At 41.1% G+C, this 21,673-nt stretch overlaps 1 protein-coding gene across 4 annotated transcripts in view; it reads right to left on the reverse strand.

Moving 5' to 3' along the window:
• Positions 1-20,245, reverse strand: part of IQCJ (IQ motif containing J) — a 303,641-nt gene extending 283,396 nt beyond the window's left edge. For 3 of the 4 annotated variants that reach the window (XM_043522393.1, XM_043522394.1, XM_043522392.1), the window contains exon 1: positions 19,659-20,228. In XM_043522393.1, coding sequence (XP_043378328.1) covers positions 19,659-19,676 — 18 coding nt within the window. In that variant the 5' untranslated portion in view covers positions 19,677-20,228. Of the gene's footprint in view, positions 1-19,658 lie in introns of all 4 variants that reach the window. The other variant, XM_043522395.1, reaches the window with a different exon arrangement.
• Between the last annotated feature and the right edge of the window lie 1,428 nt (positions 20,246-21,673).

A 21,673-nucleotide genomic window follows, 5' to 3' on the forward strand; every position in this document is an offset into this window, starting at 1 on the left:
CGATTGGGTGTGGGGCAGTAGGAATCCCAGCCAGCTATTCCTGCTTTCAGCTTTGGGGACATGGAGGCTTAAAGCACCATGTGTTGAGCCCTTCATGCTGGTGGCCAGCTGGGAGCAACACGGCAAGAATGGGAGAAGGATCAAGGGAGGGGGTGACCCCAAAGAGGAGACAAACCAGGAGTGCGGGAAGAAACCTGCCTTTCTCCCTTACATGGCTGATGATCCTCCTCTGGCTGTGGGGGAACTGAGAGATTTGACAGTCAGAGCCCTTGGTGCTGGTAGCCATGCTGCTGGTTAGCTAACCCTAAATAAATGTGGGTGTTTGTAAAACTGCCAGAGCAATTTCCCAGGGAAAATGAAAGCAAGTTCTCCCACCAGACACAACTACAACGACAATCTTCTTCACCTGCTAATTTGCATTAAGAGACTTTGTTATACCAATACAGATTGTAAGGTTTTCCTGGTGTCTGTGGCAAGTCATGCAGATGTTTGCTTCTTTAAAGGTTTTTCACACCCTTCCATCCAACTCCTGCCTTCTTAATTCTCTATCCTATTTATTGAGTCGTCGTGTTTATAAAAATCATGTTAGTCTACTCAGTCTTGCTAACTTTAAGGCAAGACTCTGTATATACATATCGATACACCTCCGGATGAGTGTAACCAAGATGCAAAACCAAATTAATAAGTAGATGAGCAAAAATTCTGATTTAGCTGCCATGACTACAGAATGTGGAGTTCCATATAGCTGTCCCTACACAAGAAAGGGTGATGGGGACCCACCCACAGAGCCATGCCTATCTGGAGGTAGGACAGAGGGACAAATGACTGGAAGGATGAACTGTGGAAACTAGCTCTTTTTCTGTCAGGAGCAAAAGTCAATATTAATGGCCAAGACGCAACATTCCTTGCAACCGAAGTTTTGTAGCAGCTGATGTGGTCTATAGTGTTACGTAAATGTGGCCAGGAAGCATGAAGTGATTGCATTGCAGATTTCTTTCCAAGGCGGCCTTTTTGCTTTGGTTCCATGAGGCAGCTAAGGCATGGGAAATATGGCATCTTATCTTGGCACAAATCTTGGCAGGCAGCTCATGTAGCTGTAGAACAGCTTCTTGAATACAGGAATTAATTAACTTCAAAGTCTTGATGCCTTGCTTGATAAGACAGTGACCACATGATCCACACTGGAAGCAGCAAAGCAGGTATCAGAAGAGTCCTAGGCAATTTGTATGTTTGAGGTTTTAAGGAGAGCAGTCATTGGGCCTCAGTCTTCTGACATGAGGAATGGATGGCAAAAGCTTTCTTACCTTCCTTGAAGGTAATACTGTACAGTGAATTCCATGAAAAGAGCAGTTTAGCATCCTCACATAGCAGAGAAGATATTTAAGGTAATCCTAGGCCTCCTGAGAAACGCTGCTAGAGGGTGATGCGTGTATCATCCAAGACAGAATCAGGAGAAGTGGGAAAAGTATAGTCAAGGCATTACTTGAAATGGATGCAAACAAATCTCCAAGGTGTACAGGGGAAAGAGAAACAAGTGCAGGGGAGCCTTATTTGGCTTGAAAGAGAGAGATGAATCACTTTGAGGAAATTCTACCCAGATAGTGAAAAAAACCAGGATTCATTTATCCTTGTTAAGATTGAGGTATAGAATACTGGGTAAAAGGATTCAGATTTCCCTTATTTAATTTGTGGATGAGTTCCTATTCTGCCAATGGACACAATTTCTGGTCTCTAGAAGCTCGCTCTACATTTTCTAGAGAGTTCTGAGCTTGGTCCTGGTTCACATGACCTTGGTCTGCAGTCCAGTGACTGAGATCAGAGTCTAGGGCTGCGTCCAATTTGCCGGGTGGCCAGCTGAGGCAGGGGCACTTCTAGACTGATACAAGGCAGACTAGCACGGAAACAGGCATGAGCTAGAGTAAGGGTGTACGGAGAGACTTCAGCAAACTAGTAAGAACCCCAGGTAACAAGAGGAGCAAGAACACAGGGAGTCTATTAAAATTACTGGCAATGGGAGTGTTCCTGACTAGGTAGTGACACTGAGCAGACAGGAGAGACCATTTCCCTTAGGAGCCTTATACCTGCCTTGGGATTACCAGGGTGGGTCCTCACCTGCAGATAAACCCCACCCCATTCAACCAGGGTTCAGCCAATCACAAAATCTGTGGGTAATTGCCTCTGATGACTCACCCCACAGTCTGGCTCAGGGATGACTCATCAGGCTTAAGCAGGCTCAGAGGTAACTCATCACGACGGGACTAGCGACACCGTCAGAGGACCCAACCACATCAGCCACACCATCAGAGGCTCATTCACCTGCACATCTACTAATGTTATATATGCCATCATGTGCCAGCAATGTCCTTCTGCCACGTACATTGGCCAAACCGGACACTGCCTTCGTAAAAGAATAAATGGACACAAATCAGACATCAGGAATGATAACATACAAAAGCCAGTAGGAGAACACTTCAATCTTCCTGGACATTCTATAGCAGACTTAAAAGTAGCTATACTTGAACAAAAAAACTTCAGAAACAGACTTCAAAGAGAAACAGCAGAAGTAAAATTCATTTGCAAATTTAACACCATTAATCTGGGCTTGAATAGGGACTGGGAGTGGCTGGCTCATTACAAAAGTAGCTTTGCCTCTCCTGGAATTGACACCTCCTCATCTACTATTGGGAGTGGATTACATCCACCCTGATCAACTTGGCCCTGTCTACATTGGTTCTCCACTTATGAGGTAACTCCCTTCTCGTCCTGTGTCATTATATAATGCCTGCATTTGTAATTTTCACTCCACGCATCTGAAGAAGTGGTGTTTTACCCACGAAAGCTTATGCCCAAATAAATCTGTTAGTCTTTAAGGTGCCACCAGACTCCCCATTGTTTTTGTGGATACAGATTAACACGGCTACCCCCTGATACTTGACAAATATCATCCACATTCTATTTTTAATAAGCATAAACTAATAAAGTAGACATCTCCATTATCTCCTCTACCACTCCTACTTCCCCCTCATCCCTCGCCCCCTTCAGTTGTCTTTTGTGGGTCATCATCCTGATTACTGGGATAATCATGTGTCTTTTTAACATTGCTGCCATTTTACTGCATAACAAGATTTTATTCTTTTGTTAGAGGTAATAATATACAGGCTGAATGTTGTGGGTGCTCTCATGCATGCATTTGTCTTTCTAAATAATCAAATAAAAATGTCAATCAAAAACCAAAAGCAGTCTGAAGAGAGGAAATGTCACATTGAACAGAAAATTAGGCCAAGAGCTAGAAACAAAGGGCAGGCATAATTTAAAGCCTTTCAAACTGGAAAGAGGTTACCTGCTAATTAGAATACCACTGGGAAAAGCATTAACCATCTTGGCTGTTTAGTGCAAATGACTAAGTGATGGTACTGCAAGCAAGATTTCTCGAGATCTAACTGATAAGTTGGACACTTATGGGAGCAGTAGCCATTAAGCAATTGATTCATGCTGTGTATTGCTGATGTTTTAACTATTCTAAATCGTGAGAGATGCTTCACTTGGTATGTATTCTTTTAATTTATTAAGGATCAAAGTTATACTTATAGGGCAGTAATGGCCAGGACCAATTTATTTCTTTGAAGATTAGTACCAGGTTGCTTTTCTCCGCTCCCCTAGAATTCTTCATGAATTTTCAAAAACAAAATTATGGTTATTGTAAATATGCTCGCTAATCTCGTTAATGCTCTCAAACACATACCATACAGACCACCTAATTTGTACATGTGCAAGTTGTCTAGCTATTCCCTAACCTACTGTCAGGAACCAGGGCCTGCAGCAGAATCAGTCTGCAAGCTCCAGGCAATCTAATGAACATAGGCAGCCTGTTACAGGCAGGCTAACTGGTTACAATGCCCAACCCCTGCAGTAGCAGTTTAGTGGCCACTCAAAAGCATTCAGCCAGGCTGGGATAGCTCCTGTGCTTGCTTGTTCCCAGCCTTACTCCTGCCCCACCTCAATCTGGGTAACCTGGCTCTGACTCTTAGCTCTGGCATCTGACTCCTGGCTACTGAAGCCTGCTCCAACCACTAGGCTTCACCACTCACACCCTGGTCAGTGACACCTGTTTTGTAATCACTAACTTTATTTAGAAAATATTTAAGGTATCATCAATTTGTCATTTTCATCCCTTATTTATACTATATTGTATGTACTTCAATATATTTCCAGTATAAAAGATATAGAAAAAATGTATTAGACTAGCCAGTCCATCTTGCTACAATATTTCTGTGTGTTTTATACAGTCTAGTTTAAATTTTCTGCCACATCCCTAATAAAACTATTCCACAGCTTAATACATCATCAAGAACCCTTTAGGGACATTCATGCTTAGTTTTGTTTTCAGCCTATTCTTCATTTCAGCCCAGTTCTACTTCTACTACACCCTCATGCACACCTGTGTGATAACTGATTCTTTCCCTTGGTGTTTATACCCTTCAGCTATTCATAGGTCATTATTTTCCCCCATTCTAGTTCATTGCTTAGTTAATGACATGTTATTCATAAGTCTCATCATTTCTGTTGTTCTTCCCAGATGTAAGCTCTTTGGGGTAGAGGCTGTTTTTAATTATAAGACAGCACCTAGCACAATGTATGTACATCACTTAGCACAATAAACTACATCCAGTTGGAGGCCTTTAAGCACTAGCACAAATAATCTCACTCTCATTAGTCATTATTATATCGTGACGGTCAAAGTTGAAATCTCATATGACCAAATGTAAACCAATGATCTGGAAATCTAGCGATCATTTCTCACATGTAGGTATGTATCTCTCTGAGGATGCCCTCCAGAGCTTTGCTCCGTTTTCCATTAAATTAATAAAATAGTGTTCTTTCCTTCCTTCAGCTTTGCTAGCATTGAAAGAAATCTTTATTTTCTTCCCCTAAAGCAGATACCATTGCTCTACTGCTTTACTGCATTATACCAGTGTTTCTCAAACTGCGGTCCACGGACCCCTGAGGGTCCGCGAGGGTACGCCAGGGGATCTGTGGTCCTCGCTGATCAACTCCTCTCCCACCTTCCCTCAACTCCTGCACACCAAGAAACAGCTGTTCCCCAGCTTGCAGGAGGTGCAGGGAGGAGTAGGGACCGGGCGGAATCATGTCCGGGGCCACCAGCCCCACTGATCAACTCCTCCCGCTTCCTCCCAGTGCCTTCTGCACACCACGGAACAGCTATGGGGGAAGGGGTAGCGTGGCAGTGGGACCTAGGGCTGAGTGGAGGGCTTGGGGGTTCACAAAAATTTTTAAATCCAAAATGGGGGTCCTTGGGTTGCTAAAGTTTGAGAACCGCTGCATTATACCATAGTTGCAACAGTTCTGAAAAGCTTGCACAAGAGCGAAGTGTTACTCAGAGCCATGTTAGATTCCTTTTAAAAAAAGGCTTTTTTATGTGTTTCAATAATAGTGTTTCATCTGAGAATACACCAGCTTTTTAACTTTTGCTAAGAAAACCAAACTAAATGAATTCTCTCTATAACTGTGTTTTTCCATAGCTGAAGCACAACTAAAAGTTACAACCCTATGGGCATTGAGGAGAAGGAGTGAAGCAATAACAGAGTTACATAAAGCCTGGTGACAAAGAATACAGTTACAGCATAAAACCAAAGAAAATATTCTTTAAAATTTAGTCTTAGTTACACTATTTTTGAGCTTGATGTCTGAGTTGTAGAATCAAGAGGGGTAAATGAAATATCACTATATGTTCATGAATCATTGATCAATATCCCTTAAACAACTTTAATTATGGCATAGTAAGAAAAATCTCCACTTTACCCATTTAAAAATATTCAAACAATACTTTTGTTTTAAATTGCTGCTACAAAACTGGCTGAGGTTTAAAACTAGAAACTTGGAATGGACAGATTTCAGTGAAGGCTAGTTTGCCTGGAATGAGAGAGTTAGATTTACCTGAATAATGTGAAGACTTCTTAAATTACAATATGTATGTACAATAGAAAAGTGTATACTGAGGACTCAATTAATGCAATAAGCACATGTACACTGTTGTTGTTTGAAAGAGTGTATGTGCTCATATACCATGGAGATATAGGCCATATTAAAAAAAATAGAAGTAAGATTGCATGATCACTCAGTATTCAGGTTACTTTTCCAGGAAACAAACATGAGTGGTCATCTTGCCAAAGAGGTCAATAAGCATTGATGCTGCTGCTGAAGTCTTAATACCCCAAGAAAAACCAATGTAATGCTGCTTTCTTCCTCTACTCAAAACCATAGGTGCTGACTCCATGGGAGCTCCAGCTCTGGAGTACCCATGGAAAAAAAATTAGCAGGTGCTTAGCACCCACCGGCAGCACAGCTGATAACTGTTCCCCTTCCCTCCCAGTTCCTCCTACATGCCGCAGAACAGCTGCTCAGCAGTGTGCAGGAGCTGTGGAGGAGTGGGGATGGGTCATGCTCAGGGGATGGGCGGGAAGAGGCGGGGAGGAGCTGGAGTGGGTGTGGGCCTGGGGCAGAGTGGGGGGGGGTCAAGCACCCCCTCCCCGGTAGAGAGTTGGCGCCTATGCTCCTAACATATGCATAATGTGCCCACCAACAGTGTATGTAGTGCAGGCATTGGAGGAGGTAGAAAGGCAGGAGAAGAAAGCTTGATAAACTTGTCAGTTATTGATAACTGACCTTGTTCTCAAATAAACAATGGGCATCAGTGGACCAAAATCACTGACTAGGGCTGCCAGCCCCAATGGCCTCTGCTAATGCAGATCAGCAAGTATTAAAAACATGCTGCTCAGTAGAATGCATCTTGCCAGACTGACCTAGTGTTCCAAAAGAATCAGTAAGTAATTATCTCGTCCTATTCAAAGGAACAGGTCAGATATAGCAGTAATCACTGTTTTTTCCTTCTGAATTAAGGGGGTCAGCACACTTTACCCAAGTTGAGAAGAAAACTACTTTCTTCACAGTGTCTGGAGCATGTAGGATCACTGTCCCATTTTGGTGTGTGGCCCAATACAGTCAGAGCATGCATCTTACAGTCAAAACATTAATCATGCACTGTAGCTTTTCTAATTTTTTCTGCTGGCTCTAGTACACTCATGTGATTGAAGGACTATCCCGCCTCTAGCCAAATCAGAGACCAAAACAAGATTCAAGCTTTATGACTTGAAATAAATCTTCTGAAATAGACTTTCCACTCAGGAGAACCTCCTCAAATGCAACAATTGTTTATATGATTGAAGCTGTGTCATCAGCTATAATATTAAGCAGTGAAAATGGGTCCTCAAAAGTACATCATCACTTCCCAGCTCATGCAATAGAAGTGCCATCACAATCTGCTCCCACTTTGAAACATTTAAGGCATATCAGCTAACAGGAAATTTAAGTTCCTTAACACAGGATATTACTCATATGAGACAGCTAGGATTACCAACTTTCTAATCGCTCAAAACTGAACACCCCTGCCCTTGCCCCACCCCTTCTCTGAGGCCCTGCCCCTGCTTGCTCCACCCCCCCCCCCCAGTTGCTCGCTCGCTCTCCCCCACCCTCACTCACTTGCATCAGGCTGGGGCAGGGGGTTGGGGTGGGCTCCAGCTAGGGATGCAGGCTCTGGGGTGGGGCTGGAAATGAGAGGTTTGGGGTGTGAGAGAAGGGCTCCAGGCTAGAGCAGGGGGTTGGGGTGAAGAGGGGTATGGGCTGTGGGCTCCGGGTGGGGCCAGAAATGAATGGTTCAGGGTGTGGGAGAGGGTTCCAGGCTAGGGATGGCGTTTGTGAGAGGGTGAGGACTCCAGCTGGGAATGCAGGGTCTAGGGTGGGGCCAGGGATGAGGGGTTTGGTGTGCAGGACGGGGCTCTGGGCTGGGTCTGAGGGGTTTGGAGTGCGAGACGGGGTGTGGGCTCCAGCAGGGGGTTTGAGTGCAGGAGGGGACTCGAGGCTGGGACAGGGGGTTGGGAGAGGACTCCATGCAGGGGGATGGGGTGTGGGATCCCGGCAGCGTTTACCATGGTTCCCAGGAAGTGGCCGCCAGGTCCTTGCAGCCCCTAGACGCATGGGCGGCTGGCGAGGCTCTGCAAACTGCCCTCACACCCACAGGTTCTGCCCTGCAGCTTGCATTAATTGTGGTTCCCAGCCAAAGGGAGCTGCAGAGTCGGCCCTCGGAGCAGGGACAGTGTGTGGGAACCTCCCTGGCTGCCCATGCATATAGGGGCTGCACGGACCTGGCAGCCACTTCTGGGAGCTGCAAGGAGCTAGGGAGCCTGCCTTAGCCCCAGGCCCTTGCTGCGCCACTGACCAGACTTTTAAACGGCCCGGTTGGCGGTGCCAACTGGAGCCGCCAGGCTCCCTTTTCGACCAGGTGTTCTGGTTGAAAACTGGATGCCTGGCAACCCTAAGGACAGCCAATGTTATCAGCAGATTCAAGATCTTATACTTCAGGTACTGCTTGAACAGTTACCTGTCTAGAATGTTAATAGTTCCCCCCTCACCCAGTACAAGATACCCTAAGTGTTCCAAAATCATTATCATCCCCTGTAATTAATTATCTCAGTAAGGTATGCTGCAGCATAGAGGTAGATTTCTGTAGATAAGGGGGAAGGGCAATCTATGTAGGCTGTTTGGTGAGTGAGATTTGGGGAACCCACTCAGGGTATTTAAGATTAACTGAATGAAAAGCAAGGCCTCTGTCAAAGTGAGATACACCAGAACTGATGAAGACCTAAGAGCTCTGTGTGGCTCAAACACTTGTCTCTCTCACCAACAGAAGTTGGTCCAATAAAAAGATATCATCTCACCCACCTTGTCTTTCTAATATACCAGCACTGTTAGTTATCTGCCACCTGGAAATGCTAAAATAGCTAATTGATAAGCCCAGGTGTGAGCAGCTGTCTCTGCATATTTTTAGACTACAGTGGCTCATGTGCATTTGTGTAAATATTTCCTATGTTATATGCTGAACTACTAACCAACCAGTTTTTATTAGAGTCTTAATCTTTATGTATAGTGTAATTTCCACCAAACTGTCTTGTTTACCATCAGCATGAAATACTGCTTCTCCACACAGATAGTAATGAAGACACTCACTCATTCTGATAACTATAGCCATGTAGGCACCCTAAGGACTCAACCCACCACTCATTAATGTCAATCAAGGCTGTGCTTGTTAGAAACGGTAAACACATCTTATGCCTCACTCTTTGTCCCCAGTACATTTCCTGCTTCTCTTGTTCAAATTGGATGATAGTATCTAGGTACATGTAAGAAATGCTTTATACTCTGCATCTAACAACTGTTTAGCCACAGGTATCAGTGCAGCTTCAAACAATTTTAAAGAGATGCTGAAACAGGAACACAGTCCTGCCAAATGGAAAAACCTTATGACACTATCACTGCACTGTGTCTGTTCTGAGTGATGCTGTTCATAATCTGCTTCCAAGACAACATCCTGCAAAGTAGACAATAATGCTTTGCATTTATATAGCACATCTAATCAGAAGGATTTGCCAGTTCATTACAAACAGCTTCCACACTCCTGGGAAGTAGGTTTGCATATCACTTTACAGGCTGACAGAATAAGGCCACACAGCAAATCTGTCACAGGTCACATATCAATAGACTGCAACTCTTAAGTAAACATCAAGTCCTGTTCTCTGATCAGTAGACCACACTATCTAAGGCACCTGGTTACACCAGTGCTAGACTCCTTTATCCAACTCTTATCAATTAGTCAAAGTAATCTTATTCTTGACTGGAAAAATTGAAATTGGAAAATTTTAAATCCCATCTAATATAATTGCCAAAAGAAGGCAATAATAGCAAAAGAAGATTAAATGTCATACGGTAAATAAAAGCAGTTTGATAATGGAAAAAAGAGTGTTCTGGACTCTTATTTAAAAATATTGTTTCTATGGTACCCGAGTATGTGAAGCAGAAGCATTTACAAAGTGAACAATTTCATCAACTGCAAAAGCTGTTTATTCCAAGTGCACAGTAGGTACTGCAAGCCATGACTGGTATTGTGCAATGGAATAAGAGTTTTACCAACCAAAGCCCCTTCTAAGTAGAAATGTTAGTTTGAAGATATGAAATGGCTTTTCACTATTGCCATCGTTTCATAGGGCAGTCTCCAAATAAAAAGGTGTTTTTAGGGGGACTCAAGCAGAACTCTAGTTGCACCGGTTCTCACGCAGATCTGAATAGGAGACAATTAAACTTTTACTTTTATGTAGTGAATAGTTTGCAGGAGTCAACTCTGTAGGATTTTGCAGTGACACGGATATCTAGTATTTAGACTGGATGGCACAGTGAACTACAATCCAAGCAATCCTCTTCGTACAGTGTTTTAGCTTAGCTATGCCATTCCCAGTGACTGGATATTACTATCAGTGTGTGGGACCATGGTGGGTTATTGGCTTTCCCCATTTGTCATAATATACAACTGGAACAGCCAACCACAGCTAATAATCTTTCACATACCTTAATAGCGTGATTTGGGATTAGTTGTTTCCTTCTGTCATATCAGCATCTTACAAAGGGTATATTAACATGAGTAGACAATGAGGGAGTGCATATTATTCTCAAGCATATTCAATTAGAGCTAGATTGTAAATTCATTGAGGCACAGATCTGGTGTTTGGTAAAACACTTTCCAGATAATACAGTGCCCCATAAATAGAACACAGTTAAATGTTTGTCACCTTTGAAACAATTAACACATCAGTTTCATCCCCAAACAATTTGAAATGTCCAACATGCAGAATACAGAATAGGTGATTACAGCAGACATGCTGACAGGCCCTTAACTTTTGCAGCACCGTTGGGGACCACTATAATATGGAACCATACTAATTTCCCATGTGAAACATCTTAACTACATGTCTGTCTCATAGGTGAAATAATCTCATTTTCATAACACTGAATCCATAGTTAATCATTTAATAGTCATTAATATAATTGTTCAATCTACTGTGGTCTCTTTATAATCTGTGTATAATTTAACATGCCATATAAAAAGCTGGCCATAGATTAGTCTCAAAGGCAAATTATAGCAGTATTCACTGCCTTTTTAATATCTAGGCTACAGTTAAATGAATCCTACAGTTATCATGGAAAGTAACAGGTTTAGGAGGAAACATACGCATCTAATCCACCTATCTAATTTTCTGTATAAAAAAATAAATTTAATTGCCAATTGTAGGAGATTCTGTTCAATGAAAAATAAACCATGTGGGCTTTTTCTTCCATTAATAGCAACAAATGACAGTTACAAAATAGCACAAAAGGCATACAAAATGTTTTGATTAATGAAGCTAGGATTTAGCTACTCAGCAGTTTACGCTAAATTTCTACTGCCATTAAATGTTCAGATTATTTCTATTATATAATTTGAGGTGCTGCTAGATCCTAAGCATTCAGTGGTTTCACAGCAGAAGAAATGGTGAAGGTACTGAACCTTGTAAAGATATAATGAAGTAAATTTTAGTCTTTTTGTGCATTCCCACCTTTCAGTATTAGGGTCTAAAATCCATCATGCACACGCCTCAAACCACAAAGTGTCCTGGTTTACCATGCCTAAGGGGCTCACTTTTATTCAAGGCATTTTTAGACTGAGAAATGGCTTTAAAAGGGGGAGGGGAGCAATTTTCACTACTTTTCACACCCAGTACTGGATTTCATTTAAAGCTACACAGTTCTTTAAACATCTCTTTGGGGCAGACCCTGAATTTTCAAATACATTTATAAAGTGCCTTGCACAGTGGGACCCAAATCCTGATTGGATCCTTAGGGAATTTCCAAAATATTTCAGGCAGGTGGGATTTTCACAGGGATCTAAAGTAGTTAGACATCCAACTCCCATTGACTTTCAATATGATTTAGGCACCTAATTCCCTTAGGCACTTTTGAAAATCTTAGCCTTAAAAAAACAAAAACAAAAAACACACAAAAAAACCCCAAAGTACTTCCCAATATAAAAACAATGGGACCCCATCTGTACATTTCTTCTCCTTCCTCATAATCACCACCTCACAATACCAGATGTTTTCCATTTATTTTGGTCTTTAAATAAATTAAATAAACTGACTACCAATGGGGAAAATAAGCATGTCTCAAAATTCAAGAAGTTTTAATATCCTCATGATTTTACTACATTAGTAAAGTTTTGAAATTTGGGGTGGTAAGTGGCTGCGACACTTTATTTCCCTGTAATTTCTCTAACTTTCCTATCCCTGAGGATGAAACCTATTACTTGGAGTCTGGTATTGAAACGGTGTATCTTTAACTCAAGTGAAGGTCCGTACAATTAAATGACTTAAGTCGCCTTCTAAGAAAGCAGACTGATTTGCATTTACTGGGATCCTTGTAACTGTTAGAGAACAGAGCCTGACTGGCACAGTTGTGGTGAGAAAGGAAGGAGTGGTACAAGGCAGTGGTTGTATGGAGATGTAGTTGAGAATTTTAATACCTACACAGGTTTCAGAGTAGCAGCCGTGTTAGTCTGTATTCGCAAAAAGAAAAAGGAGTACTCGTGGCACCTTAGAGACTAACAAATGTATTTGAGCATAAGCTTTCGTGAGCTACAGCTCACTTCATCGGAGCCGATGAAGTGAGCTGTAGCTCACGAAAGCTTATGCTCAAATAAATTGGTTAGTCTCTAAGGGGCCACAAGTACTCTTTTTTTTTTGCGAATACCTACACAGTTATATTGTGAAGTTACTTGTAGTGCTGGAACAAAAAAAAGTGATAAACCTCCTCTGGCAGAGGATCTCTCAGGCCTTTGTTGCTGTTAAGGCCCCTCAGGTGGGGAGCTTTGTCTCTGTGAAATATTTTAGCTACTTAACTCAAAACTGAATATCAGACAAGAGACCATGCTCACTGAAGACAAGCTAGAAATACTACACAATTTACCACCCAGGAAAAATGTATGAATAGTGCAAGGGATTAGGGCTGTACTGAACTTAACTTTCGGATGCAGTGAAACATATGGAGAAGTGGAGAAAGCAATAAATGGTTTACATTTGAGTGTAATAAATACTGTAACAATACTCTAGTCACTTAACCTCGAGCACCCAAACCCCAACATTAGATATTACTTTTGCTTTTGTACTTGCAAAGTACCTTGCTATTATCATAACATACCCCTGAAGTAGTAATTCAGATGGAACTTTTTGATTTCACAGGAATGAACAGAAGTTCTCATACATTTAATAATTTAGGGATTATTCCAATTTAGTAACTGCAGCCTGAGTCCCACAATGAGCTCCAAGCAGGTGTTGGCCCACACAGAGTGCCCTGCAGGATCAGGGTCTAAATCTATTCTCAAAGGACTGTATGAAATCTATTTAGGACCAGCATTTTAATAAGGCTCACTTCTGAGCTCTACAGGACTCAGACTCCTGCATAGTTCCTAAACTCCACAGGAGCGGAGCTTAAACTCTGAAGCTCCTTCTCCCAATCCCACCCCCCACCTTTATTTCTTTAGTAAAAAATCAACAATTTTTCCCACATGCACAAGAGTGGTGTTAGTGTGATCCCCTGAGAACTTGAAAAGCTTTGGTGACAATTCATTATCATGGGGCAAGCATCCTGAAGTCAAAAGTGTCATCTTTGTCCCAGACAGAACTAAAATAGTTTATGGAAGTTTGTGATACTGTTGATAGAAAATAATAGCTAATGGTGGTAGGAGAGATACTGTGACCATTTATATTAGGTTCGTAGGTTGTTCCCGTATGAGTGCCCGAGGAGTTAAATCTAATTTCTCATAAATAAATATCTGCAGATATTTAAAAGGAACTTTTAACTGAAAATTGTTGCCTAGCAACTCCACCCTACATTGCATGTTGCAGCTATGATTTATACCTACAGGAGATAAACATCAATACAACTCTGTAAATCTGAGCAGCAATAAAATTGTTGTCCACCATAACTAAGTCAACCTTCAAGAGTTTATTACAAGTTAGTCTTCCAACATGAACCCCCAAAAGCAAGCAAACTCACTTCTTAGATGAGAAAGCTATTTTCTTTCCAAATGTACTTCAATAAATGAGTTTCTAACCACTGGACCTTGTCAGGAGGAGAAACTTTGACAGGATTTTTTCAGTTGAATTAACATACTTTAATTGAATATACAGAGACACAAAACATTAAACAACTTGGTTTCATGGTCAGATAGTTACCTAAGCCGAGTTATGACAACCTGAAAAGTACCAGAAAGCAAATTTCTAGCACTTGGTGAGACAGGAAAACATTGCTGAGTAATTTCTGTTACTGTACAATGTTTATAAAGATTTCAGTTAAAACAGCTTTAAAATGGTTACCTGGTAAGCTTGTTGTCCTTGTTTTTCTAGAAAAATACTGTAAGCACAAGGATAATCCATGAAAGTCCTGGTATTAACGAGACTGCTCACATGCTTGAAGTTAAGCACATACTTAAGTAATTTGCCCAATAGAGCCAAAGTCTAACTAAATCTTCAAGGCTTGGAAAATGGTCCAATAAAATTGAGTTCCAATTCCTATCAGTGATTAGAACATGAATTGCGGAGTTAATAAAAAAAAAATCTTCTCATTGCATTTCAAGCCCTGATCAAACACACATCAGGGATTTCAAAATACCTTACTGAACAACTGCCTATAAAGCTCCAGGGTATTTTACATTTAAGGGTCTATCAAATGTTTGTGGGAGTCACTGTCTTAAAAGAAAAAGAAAAGCCACCAGAGTTGTTTAGAGAAGGCCTCAGTAGGCAGTGCCTCAAAGATTCTGTGAAGAGAGCAGGCCTCCTGGCCACTACAGGAGACGAGTGGGGAAGCTGCTTAACATCCCCTACGTACTAGAGGAAAGGGCCGGTCAACTACCCAAAAAGGTGAATTAGGGGAACAGAGACTGTCCGGCTCCCTGGACAGGCCAGAGAGGCAGAAAAGGATTGAGAAAGAGTTATTACCTGGGAACATCACTTAATCCTGAAAGGAGGTAGGAGGACTCTGAACCATCTCAGGTCAGAACCTTAAGAGGAAGGTTTGGTCAAAGGATTTTCTAGTTAGCTCTCTGGAGGAAAACTCCTGTGTACCCTGAGACTTATTTAGCTGTGACCTGACTATGGGGTTTCTGAAGCCAAAGATTATTTCTTTGCCATTCTGTTCTTCCCCCTCATTCTCAGTGAGTATGCAACTGACCCAGCATGGATTTGAACTCAGGACCTCCTCCATTTAGGGCCCCAATTCAAGAAAGTCTCTATTCATGATAGCACTTAAGCATCTGCTTAAGTCCCTTGAAGCCAGTAGGACTTAAATACATGTTTAAGTGATATCCTGAATGGAAAGGGATTTACACATAGGCTTAAATCTTTTTTTGAATAGGGCCTCCAAGCATGACTCTTAATTGTTTGAGTGAAAGGACAAACTCTTAGTGTGGGTTGCACCAGCTTTGACCCAACATTTTAAATGGGTCAATGTAAGGTTGTCTGTGTAATCTGCAGAGGCTTATTATTTTGCAATAGTTTCTCAGCATTGTGTTGGGGCTAACAAGATATAAGCGAGCAGTGCTGTGCATTCTGTTCTCACTGCTTTGCGATAATACTGGAATGTGCTTATCAATGTTCTGCTGTGGTTACTGAGCCATTCAAGTCCTATTGCTGTAGTGCTCATTACTGAAAGGTGGACACAGAACATTATTTAGTCTGAGGAGCACCAGAGCTGTTGCCCCACATCCATTCTTCACCTGCAAGATCAATCCTGTTAAATTATGTGCTGTGAATAGCATACAGAATTGAACTGAAGGCTAGTCAGTTTGTTTAGTAGGGCAGCTTCCCAGGTGCCCCAATGGAAGAGCCTTCACTGTTCTCTTACCTAGTTACTAATTCCTCTATTCCCCAGTCTCTCTGAAGTTCTTCATTCTCGTAAAAGCTGGAAGAGAAAATAATTCTAAGGCATGAGGCTGCCCTCTATGCTTCCAGGTCTAAGGAAGCAAAGTGAGGTGAAAGAGAGTAGGGTTGGTGCCTTTACACCAGCTATGTTATTTTTTGCCTCCTAACTTAGAGACAGGTGAGGCCACAACGTCTAATGTAAGGATGATGATGTATGAGGGGGGATTGCAGTAATCTTAAAAAAAGCGAAGTGGAAGGCATTTTCCTTCACTGAAAATAAGGTTGTAAAGAACCATCTTAGCCTTAAATGGAACATCACTAGCCACATGTTAATGCACTGGAATTTTAAAGTTCTATTTAGAATAAACAGGAAAATATTTCACAGAGCATGTAGCCTGGAAGTGGAATTCACTTCTTCAAGCAGTCATCTAATCACAACTCTGTAGCTGGGTAATTGCAACCAACATTTGTCATTATGAATGCTGGAAGGCAATCAACCCTTATGCTTTTGGATGCAAGTTCAGGAAGAAGTTTCCTTCTCTCTTCCCCACTTCCTAATATACTGCATTGCACACTTTAACAACTCTGGGCATGGGGCAAGAGTGGAGAGTTTCAGTTTCCTCTGAAGAGTCACAAATTTGCCAGTGAAAGAGACAGGACACCTAACATGAATCATTGGTCTGATCCACTGTGTTAATGCTGCAAATCATTACAGAGAGATTTTAAATGTCAAGGTGCTGAAGACTCATGTAACGTAGCACCGTGATCTAAAACTAAATGTGTTTTTTCTTAATGCTAGTACTCCAATGTCAAAGCAAAAAATACAAAAATATTTTCAAGGTTTATTAGCTCTTCAGTTACTACATTCCCTGATTTCCCTATTTGCATGGAAAAATCTCAGTATTAAACATAATACAGGTTCTTAATGTCTAATGTTCAGCTGATAGAATGCTATGCAGTATCCAGCAGTGTCTTTGACTAAAAGACATCATATAAAAAAAAAAACCTTAAATGCAAACAAAAAAGCAGCATGTGAAACCACACGATGGAAGCTGGTCGCATTCAATCTCTGAAAGCAAAAAGCTACAGTTTATATGAATAATTCAAAAAACAGCCTCAGACAAATGATCCCAGGTCTATATGGAAATAGTAAAACCTCTAGAGTCTGCAGCTTTTTTTATTATAGCCTGGTTCTTGATGAATGCCATTTTCTCTGGGGTTATTTTCTATTTTATAAATTAGCAGTCAGCTAGACAGCATATGCAGATAACACTTACAGTACACCCTACATAGAAATATTTTAATTTTATATTCATTTCTGACTCGTAAATTATTCATTAACATGGATCAGGCAATTGCGTAAAAATTAACAAATTAGTTTTCATTTGTTTATGTTAATTATTTAGAGTTCTCCCAGTTTATTAGAAAAACACAGGAAGATTAATTTCAGAGGGAGATTAGTCTTGTTCTCAGATTTGTGCTTGCTCCCTAGACATCATACAAATTAGCATTGTAACAGTTACTTTTATAGAAACCTTTTAAAAGTAGAATTCTAGTGGTCAGTTTTTGGCTGAAACACTGTGGTACACAGTAGATTTCTAAATTACGAAAATGCCTTTGGATATTGTTCAGCAGCATTATGAAAAATGGGTTGTAAGTGCTTTATTTACAGAGGAAGTTAGAAGTTTCAATAATTTTTTTTTATCACCCATTAAAAATTCATATGCAGCTCCCAAATGTGTTCCTTATCAATCTTTAATATAGTCTTTAATATAAATTTTGTTTAGTACTCTGAGAACATTTTAACCCACAAAAAGCTTTACCCGTCAAATTAAGATATAGTCATTCTGTTATGTTAAACACTGACTTCAGTTACATGATTTTTCACTTTTTGTTTCAGACTTACTGTAGGGTATAACTATATATGCAAAAGCTTTGAGCATTATTCACTAACACAACATCTATAGCAGAAACCATAAGCATTCAGAGTATACCTAGGCAATACACATAAGCTACATTTGCACATTGTAAAGCCCAGTCCACCATGCACAAGTTTTTCCAATGTCATTTATTGCCCTTTTAAGTCAACTCTCTTTCAAAAGCCAAGAGATATCTTACCATAGATATTAGCTGAGTGTCAGTGTCATAGTTGAGAGCCTGCTATCCCCTCTGGTCTCTCCAAGTATATGCGTGTAGGTGACAGGTCCTGCACCTTCACCTCTCTCATGGTGGAATCCTACAATTCTCCCATTCTTAGAGTGGGTTCCTGGGCTACAGCACCCTGTGTACTAACTGCAGTTATTCAGCAGGCCCAATAGGGTTTGGTTGTCTACAGTTTTCACCCCTTTGGGTGCTGGGACCGGTGCTGAATACTGTGACCCAAAACAGCTTTTTCAAAACAAAAGTATTTTTTAATCACAAAAGAAAATGTTTTTAAAACACAATCAGACATCTGTGTGCATATCTGTCTTCCCTATAGGCGTAGGTGGGCGGAGTTTATCCTAGATACCCCAGCCTCTGGGGATTGGCGTTCGGTCTGCTCCCCAGCAGTCTCACTCTCCCCCTTTTCCTTTAAGGACTTCTTAAATCCACCACAAAGTTCTTTTTCCAGTTTTCCCACTTGCATTCCCCCAATGTCTGACTACAAACTAGTCTGGTGAACTCAGCATGGCCAAAGGTGAAATGTCAAAAGCAAATGACACATGGATTGTCCTTTTAGTACAAGTAAGTGAAGCTATCTAGAACTATTGCCCCTTTCCTGGGTACATGCAAATAGCTCCTGCTTGAATTAACTCCTTGTAATCATATAGCAGTATGGGAGGAAGTATTGCCCAGTGGTTGGGGCAATAGCCTGGGGTGTGGGAATTCAATTTCCTGCTCTGCAATAGGACTTCTTCCACGACCTTTGGCAAGTCACCCTTCCTATGCCTCAGTTCTCCATCTGTAAAATGGGGGCGATCATGAAGTAGGGAATCAGTGAGATGGGCACTTCCCATTGAAACATCATGGACTGATGTCTCTATGACAGTCGGTCAAGGGATATGTCAACAGAGTACCATACAGCAAACACCACAAATAGAAAGGACATGTAGTATTTGTAAAACATTATAAGCATCCACACTCATCATAGTAAACCCTTAACCATTTATATCCCATAATAAAGTTATCTACATTTGAAATGAAATTCATATTCAAAGAAGCATGTGGGGAGAGTTTATTAAAACTTCTGGAGGCATGATCCTCTATGGGAAAAGTCAAGTTGTAGTTTATGCATTAAAGCACTACACTTTTCCTATGCTGTAGGGTCAGACTCATGGTTGCTAAAATTTGTCACAGGAGAAACACTAACAGATCCCTAGTCATTTCGGAAGCAACATGAGAGCTACATGCTGTAACATAGCTCCAACATAGTTGAAAATGGATTAATTAGATAAAAAGAAAAATTGGTGCAAAAAAAGTAAGTAGCACGAGAACCCTAAAGCTGCATATAGATAGTTCTGATATTCTCCCAATTGGTCCCTCACTGCAGGAATGTTCAGAATCCTCTTGGAAAATGACTTCAGCTAATGAGTGCAGGATGAGGACCAAAAGCCCCTCCACAGTTTTGAAGTGAGGTTTTGGTCAGAAGAATAGATACGAGCACTGGGAAGAGTAACTGTCCTATTCACTCTCCCTCATTTTAAAAATAACTGCCCTTTATTTCTAGAAATGGTCTCATTGACATGAGTGCAGCCTCAGTCTTCAAATGGTTTGCATGGGTGTGTAGCTCTCTGAAACTTGATAAATGTAAACAAATTCACTCACTGCTAGGTGCTCCCTCATGTCCAGGGATGAGGCATAGCAGCTCTCTCACTTGGCCAGCACTCCCTGCCAATGGTTGCTCTGGCAGTTCCTCTTCCAGTGACTCAGCCCTCCAACCAGGTCACTATCTTAAGTCCACCAAGTTCACAATTGTCCAAACTGAAAGTCCCCTAAATTCCTAAAATATCTTTAGCACAAACAAAAATTCTTCCCTTTCTGGGGCTCTTCTTCAACCAGTCTTCAGCTCAGCCTATAACCCCCTTGCTAGGCTCAGTAACCATTGTGGGATGCTTATCCAAACCCCTTCCTTAGGGCCAGTAGGGGAACCCAGTCCCACCCTCTAATCTAGATTCTAGCCCTGTCCAGCTAGTTCTGCCCTTTTACCTGTGCTGCATTTTTCCCTGAGCCACTTTCTACCCAGCCTCTTAAGTTCTCTTCTGAGTCCTTCTGTATCTCCTCTGCTTAATCAGGATTTCTCTCAGGCCTTCTTACCTGGAGAGCTTTTCTTACTCTCAACTTACTACCTGGCTCTCTCTCCAACCCCTTCCCCAGCTGGACTTTATCACCACTAAAGCCTGGCTCTCATTCCCATTACTGCAGCCACCTTCTGCTCTTTACAGGGGATTGCTCTCAAGTGGGGCTCATTCTATAATCAGGTTGGTTTAGCAAGCCACTCTGTTACAGTAAATAATTTGACGATTCATAAGGAATAGAATCCAGCTCATTACTTCTTAGCTGCATGAGCTGTACTGGACCCACAGGAGTAAAAAGTAGTAAAAACTCATTCTGTCACTGAAGCAAGCAGCTGAGATTCTGAATACACAGAGTAGGAGGGTGTTATATTCTATGTAACCATCACTCCTCAGAGAAGAGCTGTCATTGTGCTGACTTGAAGCTCTCCCCTTATGAGTAGAAGTGTTATCCTGTGGACTAAAGTTTTTTTATTAATAGAAGTTTCAGAATAATGTTCTTGTTTTGTCTATTCATCTGAATGTAGGTGAATTAGTTTTACTGCAGAAAAGAGTAAATACTGTGATAAATATGCCTTCAAATACAGCATAGATCTGAATGAAAATTTACTTACTAATACTGAAGAATAGAAACCTGTTTTTATTTAGTGAGGCTTTAAAAACAGGTTTTCTTCCTTGATCTATGCCTTAAACAATAGATTAAAGTTACCATAAAAAAACCACCCAAGTGTAAACTTAAATGGTTGATTTATGCTTTGCTTTACATAGTCAGACACAGTGATAAACATATGCCTAGCTACAGTACGCTGGGGGCTTCCCTGCTGAACAAACAAACTGGGTATTACTTACACATGCTTTCCCATTAGTTTAGGAATGCACCACCCTGCAGTTATGTTATTCAGAGTCAGATGACAAATCACAAATTTTCCTTTGAACCTTAATGGAGAGGAACCAGAGGAGCAGGGTAAAAGTTTACTTATTTTCAAGTAAATTATTGTAGCTATTTTTAAGTGAAGATATAGACAAGGAAACTGTTTATCAACCATTTAATTTAGTGGCAATTCTAACACCTACTCCAGGAATCTGAGAGGTCCTGGTATTCTCTCATGTGAAGGACTATTGCAGAGGAATGGTGATTTAAATGGAAAATAGGGTGGATATAAATTCACTATTTACTTCTCTAATACACCATTTTGTTTCTCCTTCTAGAGTGCTGAAATTTACAGACCCTTTTGCCTTAATGACTATTGCAAGCCTCCACTCAAATTCCAGTTGTAAATAAATGATTGTTCCTTTTACATTAAAACATTTGTACATAAGCTGAGTGATCTCAAAGTTGTATGCAATGCTGGTCTCAGGATATTAGAGGCACAAGCCACAGTGGTCCCAGTATATTAGAGACACAAGGTGTGAAAGATCAGACTTTTTATTGGACCAACTTCTGTTTGGTGAGAGAGGCAAACTTTCGAGCTACAAAACAGCTCTTTTTCAGGTCCGGGAAATGCACTCAGTGTCACAGCTCAATACAAGATGGACCAGATGGTGATA

The sequence above is a fragment of the Chelonia mydas genome, chromosome 9 (genome assembly GCF_015237465.2).
Source record: "Chelonia mydas isolate rCheMyd1 chromosome 9, rCheMyd1.pri.v2, whole genome shotgun sequence".
Taxonomy (NCBI): domain Eukaryota; kingdom Metazoa; phylum Chordata; order Testudines; family Cheloniidae; genus Chelonia; species Chelonia mydas.